The sequence below is a fragment of the Microcebus murinus genome, chromosome 3 (assembly GCF_040939455.1).
Source record: "Microcebus murinus isolate Inina chromosome 3, M.murinus_Inina_mat1.0, whole genome shotgun sequence".
NCBI lineage: Eukaryota > Metazoa > Chordata > Mammalia > Primates > Cheirogaleidae > Microcebus > Microcebus murinus.
Window position 1 is genome coordinate 6,262,265 of NC_134106.1, and position 17,906 is coordinate 6,280,170.

At 36.5% G+C, this 17,906-nt stretch overlaps 1 protein-coding gene across 11 annotated transcripts in view; it reads right to left on the reverse strand.

Moving 5' to 3' along the window:
- The window catches only part of KIDINS220 (kinase D interacting substrate 220), a 105,648-nt gene that overhangs the window by 21,904 nt on the left and 65,838 nt on the right, over window positions 1-17,906 (reverse strand). For 4 of the 11 annotated variants that reach the window (XM_012785709.3, XM_076000530.1, XM_012785708.3 and 1 more), the window contains exons 23-26: window positions 8,931-9,109; window positions 7,596-7,822; window positions 5,424-5,537; window positions 4,614-4,670 (exon numbers count right to left, since the gene is read on the reverse strand). In XM_012785709.3, coding sequence (XP_012641163.1) covers window positions 4,614-4,670; window positions 5,424-5,537; window positions 7,596-7,822; window positions 8,931-9,109 — 577 coding nt within the window. The remainder of the gene's footprint in view (window positions 1-4,613; window positions 4,671-5,423; window positions 5,538-7,595; window positions 7,823-8,930; window positions 9,110-17,906) is intronic. The other 7 variants (XM_076000534.1, XM_076000533.1, XM_012785713.3 and 4 more) reach the window with 2 other exon arrangements.

Consider the following 17,906-nt stretch of genomic DNA (forward strand, 5'->3'; position numbering starts at 1 on the left):
AATACTTTAAAAGGAATGAATAATGTTCAAGCTACTGCAGGGAGTCCCGGAGAGCTGACAGGAAGTACCTGTCCTGAGCCCGCAGTCTAAACGAAACCTAAAATGCCCCCAACTCCTTACCCATGGCATCTGTAACTTTCTTGTCCAAGTCTCCTGAACAATGAGAGACAGCTTGGTTGGACACGTGCTTATTTGAAAACAGGCTGTAAGTTCTAAAACAGTGGTGGAAATAAAAATTATCTACAAGTGAACCCTATCTTTTTATACTTTTTACTTGGTCACTCCAACAATTGGATCCTGTTTAATGAAAGCTAATACTTTCACTTTTAGTACCTTTATTAATCCAATAGTGTTCATCAGTCTCTGAAGGTAAAAGTTTTAGCAGCATGGTGGAAATTCTGATATTGTATTAACACTGCCATTGCAATTCTAAAGTTCTTTACAATTAAGCTTTGTGCTAATCATTGTCATGCCTTTTCAACAAGGTATAAAAGTGATCTAAATAAAGCTGTCTTGAAGTTCTAGAAATATCAAGTAAACCCTGTGGCAGAGAAGGTCAAGAAAGAATGACTTAAAGGTACTGATAACTCCCTCAGTGACCTCAAATCCACAAACTCCATGAAGGCAGGACTTTCATCATTCCTGTTCACAGCTGTATCCCATAAAATAGTGCATCTTATACTCAATAAATGTTTGCTGAACCAATGAATGATTACACAGGCATCTGCAGTACTTAATGCTAAATGATCCAGGGAAGGACGAAAGGGTGAAGAAATGCTACATTACTCCTTCCTTTGAAAAAATGCTTTTCATTGAAACAGTTACTGACAGGAGTAGTATCCCTTAAGTTAAAACAGGCTACAGCACTCTTCAGAACAACTCTTTGAGATAACAACATGCCACTGAGAGGACCTGGCCAGATATAGGCCCTCAATAATGGGTCCTTCCTTTCATGAGGGTCACAGAATGATCCGAATTCCACCTCCTATAACTTGGATGTTTACCCCTCCAAAATCTCATGCTGAAATTGGATCCCCAATGTTGGAGGTGGGGCCTAACAGGACGTGTTTGAATCATGGGGGCAGATCCCTAAGGAATAGACCAATGCCCTTCCTGGGAGAGTGGTGAGTGGTGAGTGGTGAGAACTACTCTCCTAGTTCTCACAAGAGCTGGCTGTTAGAAAGAGCCTGGTACCTCTCCTCTCTCCCTTGCTTGCTCTCTCGCCATGTGATCTCTGCACATGCCAGCTCCCCTTTCCCTTCTACCATGAGTAGAAGCAGCCTGAGACCCTCACAAGACGTATGTGCCAGCACCACGCTTCTTGTATAGCTTGTAGAATTGTGAGCCAAATAAGCCTCTTTTCTGGATAAATTACCTAGCCTCACGTATTCCTTCATAGCAACACCAATGGACTAAGAGACACCACTATTTCCTGCTGGGAACTGGACTGAAAAGAGGTAAAGGTACCAAGATAAAATATCCCTGAAAAGCTTTCAAAATTTTAAAGTATCTGAAGTATTCAAATAATCTAGAAAGTCTTCTAAATTCTAAGAAAACAAACCAATTGAAACTTGTTGAGGGAGGGCCTAAGAAGCACCAACAGATAAAAAGGCTGAGTTAATCTAAACTGATTGGAGTATTTGTACACTACTCCCACTAATGAGACCAAGGTTATTTAACCTGAAACAGTTTTAGTTCTGAGTCTTTTCTTTTTTTAGAGATAGGGTTTCACTCTGTTGCCCAGGTTGGAATACAGTGGAACCATCACAGCTCATTGCAGCCTCTAGTTCCCTGGCTCACCTGATCCTCTGATCTCAGCCTCTGAGTAGTTGGGACTACAGGCACAAACCACCATTCCTGGATTTTTTAAAAAAATTTTTGTGGAGACAGGGGTCTCATTATGTTGCCCAGTTTGGTCTTGAACTCCTTGGCCCAAGCGATCCTCTCTCCTCAGCTTCCTGAGTAGCTGGGGCCACAAGCGTGCAGCACCAGGCCTGGCTGAGTTTCTTATTTTTTGTAGAGACGGGGTCTTGCTATATTACCAAGGCTGGTCTCAATTTCCTGGCCTCAAGCAACTCTCCTGTTTCAGCCTCCCAGAATGCTGGGATTATAGGCATGAGCCACCATGTCCAGCCAGTTCTGAGACTTTAAAGCTTCATGGAGTTTGGCCTCTAGGTAGTAATAAAGCACTTAAAATATGCTAAGGCTGAGTAATCCTTCTATCAGATGTATGAGGTAGGTCTGCTTTTCCCAGGTAAGAAAGTTGAGAAGCAGAGGGGTTAAGCAATTTGTCCAGAGCAAAAAGCTAACAGCCAGGGTCTATTTAACTCAAAGACTAAAGACCTATCACAGCCAGTCTGAATGGGAACGGGGCAGGATGCATGGTAAAGACAGTGGACTGTGACACAGGTCTCAGGGATTCTAGTTCCAAATCTGTCACTACCCCCTGTGCCCTCAGGTGAGCCTCACACGCCTCATGTGCGGCACATGGAAGCTGGACTAGACCTCGAGTGCCAGCATTCCCTGGGGGACCCTCAAGGCAAGTCCAAGGTGGGGCCCATGCTTCTGCTTTTACGAATTTATAAACTGGAGCTCTGGTTAAGATTTCATTACTAAGAATGAGCTTCTGCGCTTTGAAAGTCTGAAAAACACTGGCTCTGCCTAGCACTAATATTCCGGGAAGCAATATCTTAGGTCTAATGCTAATATTTTTTTCCAGTTTCACAGATTGGCATATATTTTTCTCTATTATAAAATTATAAGAAAAAAAGTAGCATGGAGGCTGGCTTACATTTTAAATCTTCACCTTTGTGAAACAATGAATATATCTATAATTTGTTAATATCTGATAAGTCATTGGCTGGAATTCACTAGGTATAATCACTACAGTGTTCCCTAATGTGAGAAAACTCAATTATTTTCATAACGATCTGCTTTAAGAATGTTTATCAAAAATTACTTATGGTAAAAAAAGATGGGACCACCCATATTTTGACAAGAGTGTAGCTAGTTAACCCTTCATGGTTTGGCTTTTTTAAAAACCAAATTATCCTTTGTCTGTGATAACAATTTGTCCAAACACATCTGTATAGTTTCTGACTTATCTATAAATAGCTCATCTCACAAATGTTGTGCAGGGGACAGCTGAATGAGCAGAGATGGAATCAATGGGCAATCCTGTTGTCCCAGAAATACAGACTTTCCCACCACCAATCTGGAAAGCCCTGTGAGCCATGAAGGGCTAAATACTTTCCTATCAAGAATTCTCTCTTGGTCCTGCTAAACAGTACTTGACATTATTCCCATGTACAGATTCTTCACATTTCCACCACTGTTTTTCAGTTGGCTTTGAACAGGTATCTACTTACTTTTACTAGCCTTCTACAAAGCAAATTTTGCATGCTATTGTCATTGTTAATTTCTTAAAAACAAAGGAAGCTAAGTAAGCATCTACTTCACTACACTAATCACAAAACTATCTTTTAATAGTAAAAGAACAGCAAATAGTATGGTTATTTTACTAAACAAAGGCACTAATATATGCAGAGCTCCTTTACTCTTTGTTATTGGGCTTCTAAACATGTTTCAAAAATTGCATTATTTCCCCTTTTCCAAAACTCATTTCAAAATCTGCCTAATGCTCCTTCACTGGTTCCTTGAAAGAAACTCAAACACCTTTGAAAGACAAGTGTTTGTCTACATTCTTGAGCATGTGAATAGCTACTACGTTAGCAAGCCTATGTTGTTAAGGCCATCAAATTCTTCACAGTATCTGATTTTCATCAAAAATTTGCTGAGGGATTTTAGCTCAGAGAATTGCATTGTGTGCATGAATCTATGTAACAAAGGCTCTCTGACTAAACCAAAATCATTCTTGCATACAGTGGTGATAACTTAAAGATTCCTTAAACACCCTAATAGAATTATTGTGGTTTACTGTGTCTATCACTTGTGGATAATTGGAGTCACTCAAACACTGAAATGTGAATGACTTAAAAAGATTCATCAACCCCTTAGTGAAAACACCAAAATGATTCTCATTTTCTCTCTCACATTAACTCATAGGAAATTAAAGTTAAAAAACTATTGCCTACCCAAGTACACAATGACTAAATGAAGATTTTAAGGCTCAACACAAAATTATTTCTTATTAAGTACAAAGTCTTGAATAATAATTTACAAAGTGATTTCCTCTAAAAGATTTTTTGTTTGTTTTAAAGAAACCTACCTTAAGGTGTTTGCACACAAAAAAAAGTTTAAGTAATTCCCTTTCCATGCTGTGTTTATCTGGAAATACCATATTCTATATCTCAAATACCACCAACTGAACACTCCTGATGGCTGCTGGAAAAAGCCCTTCCTTATTGTAGAATAAAACCCCATCCCATGTCATTGAAAAAGGGGAAAAGTGGGAGGAAATAAAGGGCAAAGTTAAACATCAGCTTTAATTAATTCATGAACTATAATTGTTAGCACTCAGCTACTCTACATCGGCTGCCCACCACACCACAAAGGCAGAGTTAGTGAGCCGCTGTCATCACAAGTAATGCAGTCGTTACTGCTGCACAAGCAACGAGACACTAGCAGTCCACACCACAAGACTACTCTGTTACCCTTGAGGAGTCTGTGGGTGAAGAAAGCCCCTCGGCAGCATCCTCCTTGATAACCTCCTAACAACACAAAATGGGAGAGTGTGGGTGCAAAGGTGGAGGGATGAGCCAAACCATGGAGACACATGAACATGATGTCAAAATAATAACATACAACACTGAAACACTTCATGTGACTAGATTTTCCCTTTGTAACATTTCACAATTTAAATAGCAGTATAAGTTCTATACTGCTTTTTGCCTTTTAATGTATAAAAATACATTAATAGGGAATTTCTTTTGTAAATTATTAATTAAACTAAGTTTATCATCAGGAACCCCTAACATTTTGGGCACAAATATCTTTTGTTTTGGATTAATTAGATTCAATACTCCATTTGAAGAATTTCCCTTATCCTGTTTAATTTCTGCTATTAGATTGAAATGTTCTTCTTTCAATACATCCTTTATTTCTTATGCCATGGTGCTGACATATATATACAGATACCATATATGTATGTCCTTTAAAAAGATATTAGAAATTAGTAAATACAAAGGTTTAGTTTTAAAAGTTTTGGTAATAAACATTATATTACAAGCCAGAAATCTCTGGTTGTAAATAAGTCAACATTTATTTACTGAGACTGCTAGTTATTTTCCTTCCACAGATATTTGCCAGAAATGAAAACAAAATACATTTTATGTTATTAATAGATTATATTTCTTAAAACTATTTATAAAATAAGTTGCATTATTTTAGGAAATAACCAGATTTCTAATGCTATCTATGTTTATTATTAGATCAATATTTTAGTTACCCTTTTATATACTTACTAGGCCATTGCTCTGATCTCTGGGCAAATTCGTTTTTATTGATGGACGTGAGATGAGATGGTGGGAACTGCCAGGGTAATACCTTGGCGTGTAAAGGTATGGGGCAAAGAATGGCTATGGAAAAACACGTAACAAAAAAAAAGGGGATAAACAATCACAGAAATCAAAGTGTAATGAGATTTATCAAATGAAACTAACCATAATATACAACTGTAAAATTTTTAATGCAAGTGACAAAACAAAAATAAAAAAGCCTCACTCGTATTCTGTAAGATAGCAAACTCAGACTTAAAACATATTATTTACATTGTTATATTGTTCATTTAATATGAGGGCTTTTTAAAAAAACAAAAACAAATAAAATTTTTCACCTTACAATTTGAAACAATAATTTCTCTTTACATTTTAATATATTTACAAGCTTACCGTGTGTTAGGCTCTAAGTGATTCCGAATATTAACTCACAATCTCTTTAAAAGAAGAAATTCTTTACAATTAAGATTCTTTACAAAAAGTATTAGCTTAAATAAGACCAAAAAGGTCCAGATTATATGAGAACACCCCGGCACAGATTCCAAGAATAGTGTTACTCCAAGTTCCTGGAGTTTACCTCTAATCTCCACCCTGAAGTTTATACCCTAAATAAGCAAGTGGATTTTTTTAAAAAACAAGTAGGGAATCCACTGTTTACAGGAGATTTATAACTACAGCATGCATTTGTAAGCAGCTTCATATAAGCAGGAGGCATCAGATTATATGCGCCAAACATAAAGACTGTACTTCATGAGGTTTCATTATACTGAGGTAACACCTTTTAGACTCCTACCACTTGAGAAAAATTATTCTGCTTTTAAGACTAAAAATTCAAATAACTACAGAAAAAGTAACTAGAACTAAAAACAAGAGAAAATTTTAAATGTTTTAAAAATAATAAAATACCATTGAAACATTATCACATTATTGCTATTCATGAAATTATTGAACATAAAATCTAACTCAGCCTAGATGACCTGGTAATCTTTTTTGTTTTTTCCTCAAATAAACTTCTTCATTTCAAAACTTCAACTGGCATTAATTGAGCCATCAGATTTTAAGATTGGTAAATAAAAACTTGCATTTCACACTGCTTACCATAGTTAAATTTTATAAGGATGGAATATATTATAAAATGTCATTGTTCCACATTTGTCTCCTTGTTGCAACAGAAAAATGGAATAACAACATTCCTAGGTCTCCATGAGCAGTGTACCTAATTACTTACATGGCAACATTTTTCAAAAACTGAAAATTTAATTTAAAATCTGGAATTCCTTCATTGCCACATTTAGCTCATATGAAATTTATTTAGGCAGGCAGTTGCCTCCTATGAATACTAGTCCCTAAGTTCTCTCAAATTAGACTAAAAAGAGAGACAAAAAAATAAGAAGCTGCAATGGATCTTGGAGTACAGTTCCAGAAAGCATAATGCCATGGTTCATGCATGCCCCATTTTCCTCTGGGAAACATTAAATCATTAAAGTAAGAGCAGATAGCTTGGTCTTACTATGCCTGACTGGGTGTACCATCAATAATTAATTGTGGTTTGCTCTTTTGATCTAGAAAACTGTCTTATTTATATTAAGTAAACAATTATACATGACTGAAGATAACTTGAAATAAAACTCTAAAAATGGGCTATGGTACTTATTTGGCAATAACATCTGAGCCCTACAAGTATTTCCCCATTATTACCTCACATTTAAAAGACATAAAATGTATTAAGTACAGGTTTACTGAACGACTGTAGGAATGTAAGTTTGTCATTGTTTTAAATGCCACTATAAATTATTATACAAGATATAACAAATGGAACATTTGTTTATAAACAGAGAAACAGATTCCTTTGACCCACAGCACATTTGCTGCTGACCCTGTGTTCATTTTCTAATCAAGAAAATAAATTAAAGCAAAAAGCATCTCTAATATTCAGACTCTCTTGGAGATCTAAAACACATTAAAATTCAACATTCTTTTCATTTTTGCAAAATCATATATTTTACATTTGAACCTTACATTTTTCCTATTTTAAAGCCAAAGTATAGTTTCAAAACAATAATGGAATCCACAAGCAGAAAGCTTGTGTGACTTTTCTGGAACAAATTCTTAAAAGTAAAGCTGCCTCGACCTCCTTACCCTGTTATAGAAGGGATGCTGAGGGCCCGTCATGCCGCTGTAGTAGCTGCTGTGAGGCTGTGGTGACACCACGCCACCTGTGAAGGGCCCGTTGAAGGACGTGGAAGAGGAACACACGGAGGGGGGCTGGCTGTACGCTGATGGTGGCCTGGGAGGAGCTTCGTGCAGAGGGAGTGGGGGGTACGCAAGTCCTCCTATGCTGATCTGCTCTCTTGCAGCACGAACGTCTGCAGGATTCCATCAAACCCGGAGGTGATAGAAAAATAGGACATTAGGGATAAGTTCAATTATCACCTCCTTCTTTAGCTAACTAGACAGAGACATGATCTTATCACTCTTGCCAGGGATTCCAACTGGATTAAAGAAGACAAGAAATCTGAGTATTCCACAGAACTTTTAGTGAGAAAAGCCCAAGTACTTTACATAAAAGTCATCAACATTTGGATTCTTCTCTTCAGTTATCAGAACTATTCATTTTTCTATAATTTTTAAAGGATTTGTTTTTACTTGTGATATTCTACAATTCTTATGATTCATAAAATGTTACCAACTATCAACAACTCACACTTGTCTAATGTTAATACATACAATGCTAGCTAAGAGTATTGGGTTTGGAAACTGTGAGACTCATCCAGCTCTGCACAACAATGGATTCCATAGCCACAAAATGCACCTTTGACATCAGCCTTATAACAGGCACCTAAAAAAAGAATGTAGTAGTTTAAGGCAATCTCGTCACAATTCCTGGAAAATTCAAAAGTGGGTCAAAGGAGCCCTATTATAAAAACGTTTCTGTGTGTGTGTGCACATGCTTGTAGTGGTACCTCAAGAACTTAATCCAAAACCAACATCTTACAATCATGACTATATGTTAAAAGGAATCAAATTCCAAAGTTCCAAAGTAAAGATATGGTTGGGGTGGGGGAGCAAATTATAATAAAGTAAGTTTAACATATAACATTTTATTAATATTCCAGAAAGGATATCAAGACTCCCAATGTTAGCTGGACATGGCACATGCTTGTAGTCCAAGCTACTCAGGATGCTAAGGCAGGAGGTTCGCTTAAGCTCAGGAATTCAAGAATGCAGTGAGCTGTCTGTCACTACACCACTGCACTCCAGCCTGGGCAAGAGAGCAAGATCTATCTCAAAAAAAAAAAAAAAAAAAAAAAAAAAGACTCCTAATCTTTAATATCATCAATTCTCCTATGTAGAGCTTGGTTCAACACTTCCTGGTTTTTTCACGTAGCAGGAAAAACTTACACAACCAACTTAGAAAAAGGAAAATTTTTGAGGACTTTAAAGAAGAAAAATTAAATTTACTACTATACTCACCTGCAATAATTTCCCGTAATTTGGGATCTAGGTTTACAGTGCATGGCAAAAAGATTTTTACATCTCGAGCCACAAGAACTGGGGTCCTTGAAGACAAAAATACTTCAAAATTTCTTATATCTCCATCGATTTCAAGCAGTGGCTCAACATCTTTAGTTGTTGGAATATTCTTTGATATTCTTCAAACAAGTAATAAATGAAAAAGGTCATTAATGTCACTATTAGAAAGATAAATTCTGCATGTAACTTAAAATTTGTTACTTATATAACAACACATTACACATCTTGCTCTCATCTAAAAAAAAAAGTATAAGAAAAAGAAAAAAAAGAACCTCCCCCCAAAGTGGTATGGTTATGAAAAAAGGTAACAATGAGAGAGGTCAGAGTTATACTACCTTTAGCCAAAGGCACACGAGGACAGGGGGCTGATCAAATAGCCTGTCCAAAGTCACAAAGCTAGGAAAAAGAATGTGACTGGTTTTGAAACCCATGTTTTTTTTTAGTGGAATATCATGGTTCTTCACTTTGCAAATAAAAGAAGAAATAAAGAAGTACTTTTAAATAAATTATATAAACTAGAAAAAAGCATAGATTTTTCCTTTTTTAAAAAAGAAGCATAGGCTGGAAGCTGTGGCTCATGCCTGTAATCCTAGCACTCTGGGAGGCCGAGGCGGGAAGATCACTCAAGGTCTGGAGTTCGAAACTAGCCTGAGCAAGAGCAAGACCCTGTCTCTACTAAAAATAGAAAGAAATTAATTGGCTAACTAATATATATAGAAAAAACTAGCCGGGCATGATGGTGCATGCCTACAGTCCCAGCTACTTGGGAGACTCAGGCAGAAGGATTGCTTGAGCCCAGGAGGTTGAGGTTGCTGTGAGCTAGGCTGACGCCACAGCACTCACTCTAGCCTGGTCAACAAAGTAAGACTCTGTCTCAAAAAAATAAAAATAAAAATAACAAAGAAGCATATATGTAAGACAGAAATATAGAAAAAAGCACATTTTTTTATCAGACACAATAGCTGTTGATGTAATATGTCAGTCAGCCTTTTATTATGCAGAATGTTTTACATAGTTGAGTTCAAACAATATGTAAATTATTTTGTATTAGTATGTATAAACTATTTTGTTTGTAAATGTAAAAATAAGTAATATTCATAAAAAATACTTATTAAATATCACTATGTTGAACTATATGAAATTGCAATTTTTGTAGGTTAAAAACAGTCACACATTGACAATTCTGTATGGTTCAACCTATTTTGCCAGGCTATGTGCTGATCTGAGGCAGTGGGCAAGAATGCATCACAGAGATATAAAAGGATGGAATATATGAAAGAGAAATTAAATGACAAGGAGGTAGATGAGAAAACTAGAAACAACCCAAATGTCCACTAACAGATGGAAGAATAAATAAACAGTGGTCTATAATACAACGGAACATTACTCAGCAATAAAAAGGAATAAACTACTGAGACACACAACATGGCTGAATCTCATAATCAATTATGTTGAGTAAAAGAATCTAGCCAATAAAAAGCACATAGTTGTTATGTGTTTTTATTTCTATAAAACTAGAAAATGTAAACCAATCTAAAGTAACAAAGCAGATCAGGGTTTCCTGTGAAGTCAGGAATGTGGTGGAGGAAGGAGACAGGGAGGGATTACAAAGGAATAGGCAAAAAATTTTGGAAGTGATGGAAACTCTCCTAATTGTAGTGATGATTTTGTGAGTATACACATACATCAAACTTGTGAAACTGGACAATTTAAATGTGGCAGTTTACTATTTATCAATTATATCTCAAAAAGCTGTTTACAAATCACTGGAGATATCTTCAAAACACTTCCCAATTAATCAAGAATATTAACTGTTAGATTATACTGAGTGAGTACAGTTTTAGAGGAGCGGTAAGATTTTCACGCACTTCAAGAAGTAAAATGGGAATCTTAATTCCAATATTAGTAACAGTTATATTATTTCTTTGAGACTAGCACTTTACTGCTCAGACTCAATAGTTGGCTGGTAGCTAAATATTAAAAGTCATCTAATAGAAAATCCAGAGAACAAAATTAGCAAACGAGAACAGAATAGGGTGTTGGTAAGAAAATAAGGATAGCAATTTTACCTTAATGAATTTCAGAAAGTCCCTTTTACAAAGTCACACACACACAAAACAAGAAACAGGAAAATCTTCCAAAATGGGATTACTTTTCATAAATCAAAATGGCACTCAACCTGATTGTTAAATATATTTAAAATGAATTCATTTGCAGAAGTAGCCAAAATATCAGAGCTTATTTAAACAGTTAAAAAGGTAGTTCATCTATTTTAAGAGTTTACCACAAAATACCGGGAAGAAAGGATAGAAAGATTTAGATAAAAACACACAGCTGACAAGTCACATGAAACAAATTAACTGAATTTTAATGCCAGCGCTGCTTAAGCTTGAATGCGAGCAGTGTTCCCAGTGTGATGAACAATGCTGCTGTTCACAAGCCGACAGGCTACTGCTGGTTTCCAGATTGAAGTCTCTATTCTAACCTTCTGAGCTCAATACATTAAACTCTTCTGCTGAAAGAGATATTTATGTAAATGATAATCTTTTGGCAGTGGGCCATCAAAATCATATGTGCCTTTATTTTTCAGATATTTTTCCAAAGATTAGCATTTAAAGAATTTAAGTAACTTCACTTTTCAATTAAGAGTGAATTTAAATTTCCAGCATTATGAATCATGTGAATTAAAGTTGTCGGCAGTTAAATGGCCACAAGAAAGGATTATAAAGCCTCAGGCATCAATGAGCCCCTAGTAAGCCTAAATGCATTTTCTGTCGATGCTACCAGTCTAGCAGTACTTGTTAATGTAACATCAATATAAGTTAAAAGTATTTTGATTATAAATGACAGTGGTTTATAGAAAGTCCATATTAATTCCTTGGCAGAAATTACACAAGCTATTCATATAACTTCCATTCAAAATGAAGTTTTAAATTACATAAAAAAGATTTGTTTTAAATCAAAGTATAAACAGGTTCTTAGTGCATATTTATAAAGGCATTATTTATCATACTTTATCTAAAAGTAGTTGCCTAATGTCATTATTTAATTGGAGATTAAAAATTAAGATACATTTTCTTTAAAAATTTAAACAGGTGAAAACTCTTAAATGCATTAAAATTTCATTACCTTGAAATAATTTCAAATAGACTCAAATACTTTCTACCAGTGAATGACCAGTTATTAAATATCCTCTATGCACAGAACACTGGAGCTTCTGCGAGACAGATGGAACACACAAACAGAAACAGCCACTCAGCACTGTTGCCAAAGAGTCAGAAACAAAAGATAAAACAAAATCCATTTTTATTCCTACTACTATCTGTGGAAAAACAATCAAAAATCCTAGACACCTCAGGAGCTAGCTACACTTTCCTCCTCCAGCTTCACCCAGTTAATCCCTACCCATCCTTTGTACTCAGTGCAGCTTCCCCAGGGACCAGCTTGAGTTCCTCCACTTCAAAGCCACATAGCACACATACTTTCTTGCACATATAACAACTGAAATTCTATATTCATTAGTGGAATTATTTCCTTAACGTCTGTCTCCTCCTCTAGACTGTAAAGTCCATTAAAACTGGGAACAAGTTTGGCTTTGTTCACCATTGTATCTCACAAAAACGTCACGATGCTGTCGTTCACTAAATATTTGTAGAGTGAGGAAACTACATACACAAAATGTGTTCTTCCAAAAGAATTCTATTCTTTTACAATAAAATAATTTTCATTTTAATTATCTTTTCTAATATTGACAAAACCTTGTGCTTGGGAAAGAGTTGGTTGATCTATTTGGAGTTAATTTTTGTACATGGTGTGAGGTAGGGTCTAACTTCATTCTTTTGCATCTGGAGATCTAGTCGTCCCAGCACCATCTGTTTAAGTGACTGTTCTTTCCTCAAGTAAGTAGACGTGGCACCTTTGTCAAAACTGGTCACAGAACATATGGGATTATTTCCGGACTCTCAATTCTATTCCATTGGTCTACATGTCTATCCTTATGCCAGTGCCACCCTGTTTTGATTACTGCAGCTTTGCAATAAATTTTGAAATTGAGAAGTATGAGCCCTCCAACTTTGTTTTCTTCTAAGATTGTTTTGATTATTTGAGGTACTTTGCAATTGCATATGAATTTGAGAATCAGATGTTTCTGCAAAAAAAAAAAAAAGACTTTTGGAATTCTGACAGATATTGTATTGAATCTGTAGATCACTTTGTATAGTACTGACATCCTAATATTCAGTCTTCCCATTTATTTAGCTCTTCTTTAATTTCTTTTGCAATGTTTTTTCATTCTCACTGTACAAATCTTCAACCTCCTTGGTTAAATTTATCCCTAGGTATTTTATTCTTTTAGAAGCTATTGTAAATAGAACTACTTTCTTAATTTCCTTTCAGATTGGTCACTGTAGGTGCATGGAAACACAACTAATTTTCATGTGTTGATTTGTACCTCGCAAACTTTGATTTCTTTACTAGCTCTAGTAGCTTTCTTGGGATTTTTTATATACAGGATTATGTCATCATCGACTAGAAATAGTTCACTTCCTTCCCAATGTGGGTCATTTTATTTCTTTTTATTGTCCAATTGCGCTGGCTAGAACTTCTAGTACAATGTTGAATAGCAGTGGTGAAAGTGGGTGTCTTAGCTCAGGCTACTATTACAGAATGTCACAGACTGGGTGGCTTAAACAGCAAACATTTATATCTTGAAGTTCTAGAGGCTGGAAGTCAGGGATCAGGGTGCCAGATAGTTGGGTTCTGGTGAGGGCCCTTCTTGATTTGTTGTGTCCTCATATCAAGGAAACAACAGAGAGAAGGGGGAGTTCTCTGGTCTCTTTTTAGAGAGCATAATCCCATCCCCACCCTAATGACCTCATCTAAACCTAATTACCTCCCAAAGACCCCAACTCCAAATACTACCATATGGGGGTTTGAGCTTCAATATGTAAATTTTGGTGGGACCCAAACATTCAGTCCATAGCAGGGGGCATCTTTGTCTTATTTCTGCCTTAGGGGGGAAAATTTTTAGTATCACCATTGAGTATGATGTTAGCTGTGGGTTTTTCATGAATGCCCTTTATCATGCTAAGTTAAGTCCCCTTCTATTTCTAGTTTTCTGAGTGTTTTTATCATGAAAGTATATTGGATGTTGTCAAATGCCTCTTCTGCATCAACTGAATATTATCTTGTAATCTTTTTTATTTATGCAAGGTTGATAGTACTAATAGCTCCATGTCCTGCTTATTTGCAAATGTCACTAAAATGGTTTTTCCTTCAACATGGCAACAAATTCCAATTTGGAAATGCCAATTTGGTCTCAGCCATAACTGTCTACTATATAAAACTGTGTTTGAATAGTAACATCTCCAGTATGACCCTGTCCTTCTAATTCTCAGACTTAGAATTTTGTATGGCTTTTGTATGTTTCTGTTTCAACATTAAATCCAATGGTAGGAATACTGGTAACAACTTCTCCAACCTGTAATCCACACAAATTGTGGGGTTTTTTCCTGCTCCATCTAATCCCCAAATTAAAATCCTCATTTCCTGGGTTCCAAACAGATTGGATCAAGTGCTGTTTACCCTGACCAATCCTCAGAGGCAGGCCCTAGCCTGGCAGCAACTCCTATTCAAGCCACCTCCACTCACCTTGTTCCCCGTCTCCAGCTCCAAGCCTGGACGTCCACATCGGGCTAGTCAACTTGTTGGTCTTCTCAAATAAACAACTTCTAGTCTCATTGCTTCTATTATTATTCTATTCTCTATTTTATTTCCCTCCATTCTAACCATTATTATTTCCTTCCTCCTTCTAGCTTTGAGTTTAATTTGTTCTTCTTTTCTAGTTACTTAGGTATAAAGTTAGACTATTATAACTGAATTTCCCTCTGAGCACTGCCTTTGCTGCATCCCATAAGTTTTAATCATTCTTAAGATGATTTGCAGTACTTTGATAACTATTCCATGAGTCACCTCTCATATCATGTTGGAAAGAACATTAACCTATGGGGTAATAAAACAGTCGCTGTCCTTGCCATGGCTTAAGTAATAAAAGTAATGAAAGCTGAAACTGTCCACATGCATAAGATTGCACTGAGTGCACAAATTTCAATGGAGAAAAGAACTTGTTGGAAAAGAAAATAAAGAGGTATCTATGTGCACGCAGTGGGCAGAGCAGATTCTCAAGACAACAATGTGAACACTGCCAGGTGTTTTCACTAATACTTTCCAAAGCCTACAAAGGTATGTTTATATTTTTACAGGCAATCTATTCAGTAAATAAGCTAGGAAACAACACAGCACTTCTGTACTCTCATGCCAAATATATCATCATGACAAACCTTCAAGTGTGTTGAAGACATTTGCAAATATTTAATGTATTTGACTTATGTGTTTAACGAGGGTCTATTTAGGGTTAAATAATGTACACCATGAAAGTACTTGTCTAAGTTGCCACAGAAACCACTGACAGAGCTAAACAATGTTATCGTTTTACTTGCTAGAAGAGCATACTCTATATTTTAAAAAAAGTATTTCCCATTGAGGGTGTATATTTCCAAGATGATCTATTTAACCAAAACATTAGGTCTCCAAGATTATTTTTTTATACAAATGAAGGAAACATATAAGCATGTTATTTATTTTTAGAGACAGGGTCTTCCTCTGTTGCCCCAGGCTGGAGTGCAGTGGCACAATCACCAGCTCACTATAATCTCAAATTCCTGGACTCAAGTGATTCTCCTGTCTTAGCCTCCAAAGTGCTGGGATTACAGGCATGAGTTACCTTGCCCAGTCACAGGTAAATCATTTAAAGGACAAAAAATGTTCAATATTCGAACTCGACAGAATGTCACCACACACGCAAATGGTCTATCTGCGGGTAGGCCTCAGCTAAGCTGCAAGTGGGTAGCACCAGAACCTGGCGCTGGCAGCAGAGGCACCACCCCATCCAACACCTTGAGCAACACAGCCCCTCTGCTCCATCATGTCCACTCTCTGGGTGGTCAGTCAGTGCTGCTGGCACGATCTTAAGTTACATGTCAGCTGCTCTTGTCTTGTTTTGTGCATGAATAAAAAAATAGGGTCAGAAACTGAAAAATTAATTAGGACTAGAAATAATAGGAGGAAAAATTTTATGATCATAAAAATCCCATTCTTTATAGGTTAAAATAAAGCACTTCATTATTTTGACATAAAAGCATTCACACTCAAAAAGAAACAAGGCTTAGTGAATTTACAGTGGTGATTCAATTTGCCAGTGTGTTCAATTGACTAAGAAACTTAGTATATTCAATGTCTGGAGGGAAAACAATCTCCTCTTGAAGCTATAATATAAATTTAATACATATTTACAAGCTAGATGCTTTTCATTAAATGCAATTTTGATAAAAGCAGTAATTCTAGGGATACAGTGCCTGCATAAAATGCAACTTGGCTATATTTTGAGACAAATGAACACAGTATATACTTCAGTGTCTTCCCTTAAATCTAGACTTGATCTCAGATAACTTAGAAGGTTGTATAGTCTTTGACTGAAAAGCAACGACATTAATTTTTTTAAAAGACATAAAATGTATTTAAGAGGCTATGTCACTTATTAACTATAGGTGATTTGGGACAAGGCATTTAACCTCTCTAGACTGCAGTTCCCTCATTTCAAAGGGCCTGAGGTTGATTTCCAGGTGTGGTCTTATAACTGCTTCTAGTGCCTTCTTGTGCAGGCAGATGCTCTCTCCTCTCACAGCAACGAAGGAAAGCCTTGGCCTACACAGATCAGAGATGTCCCTTCCATGTCTGAGCTCCCTTGGTTTTTGGTGTAAAAAATGAGACACCTGAAGCATAATTCCACTTGGCTTTAAGGTTGCAATTTTAGTAACCACAGGGATGAGAAAGGACCAACAAGCAAGGAAGGGCTAGGCGCAGTGGCTCACGCCTATATTCCTAGCATTCTGGGAGGCTGAGGCGGGAGGATGGCTTGAACCCAGGACTTTGAGGCTGCAGTGAGCTAAGATGACACCACTGCACTCTAGCCCAAGCAACAGAGCAAGACTCTCTCAAAACAAGCAAACAAAATAAGCAGGGAGGGTAAAATACAAAAGCACAGAGTTATCTATTCAGATTCAACTACAATACAGATGAGGCATTGCCTTCATGCCTATTATGTCGAATCTTCTCAGTAAGGCACATTTAGGGGCTCAGTATCCCTTTTGTTATATTATATCTACTCTAACAGGAAAATACAAATTTAAAAGCTATAAAAAATTGAGAGGGAAATAAAAAAGAAGCTAATATTTGTTTAATACCTACAGTGGGCCATTCTCTGAGCGAGATGCTTTACCCAGTTTATTTAATTTCCATCTCTCAATATCCCATGAGGTATTTTTTAATTTTTAAAATGAGGAAACTGAGGCTCAGAGAGGTAAGCAATTGGCCCGAGGAAGCAGCAGCAGAGCAGGAACCAGCCAGCGCCTGCTTCCAAAGCCTATGCCCTGCTCATTGCGCCAGTGCAGACAGGGGCCACACACAGTTAATGATTTACACGTTTTTAACTCCTCAGAAACATAATAAAAAGAATGCTGCTACATGTTTACACATTAAATAAGATCAACATATAAGCCTGTGCTAATATGTCATCCTAGGTTTTTGTTTACTTTCAGTTTTTCACAGACTTTCAAATGCAGCTTCTTCTCCATCTTCATGCACATAAATTCCTTCATCATTTTTTAAAAATCCAGGCCAGCACTTTTCTGTCCACAAAACTACACAAGCCATTATACTACAACCTACATGCCTAAGCAAAAAACATAAAATCAGTCAGAAAACTGTATTACATGACCCAGGTGACAGGACCTAGTCAGAGAAGCAACATCCAACACTTCAAATAACTGTGAGATGTGAGCAATTGTAAGATACTATTTG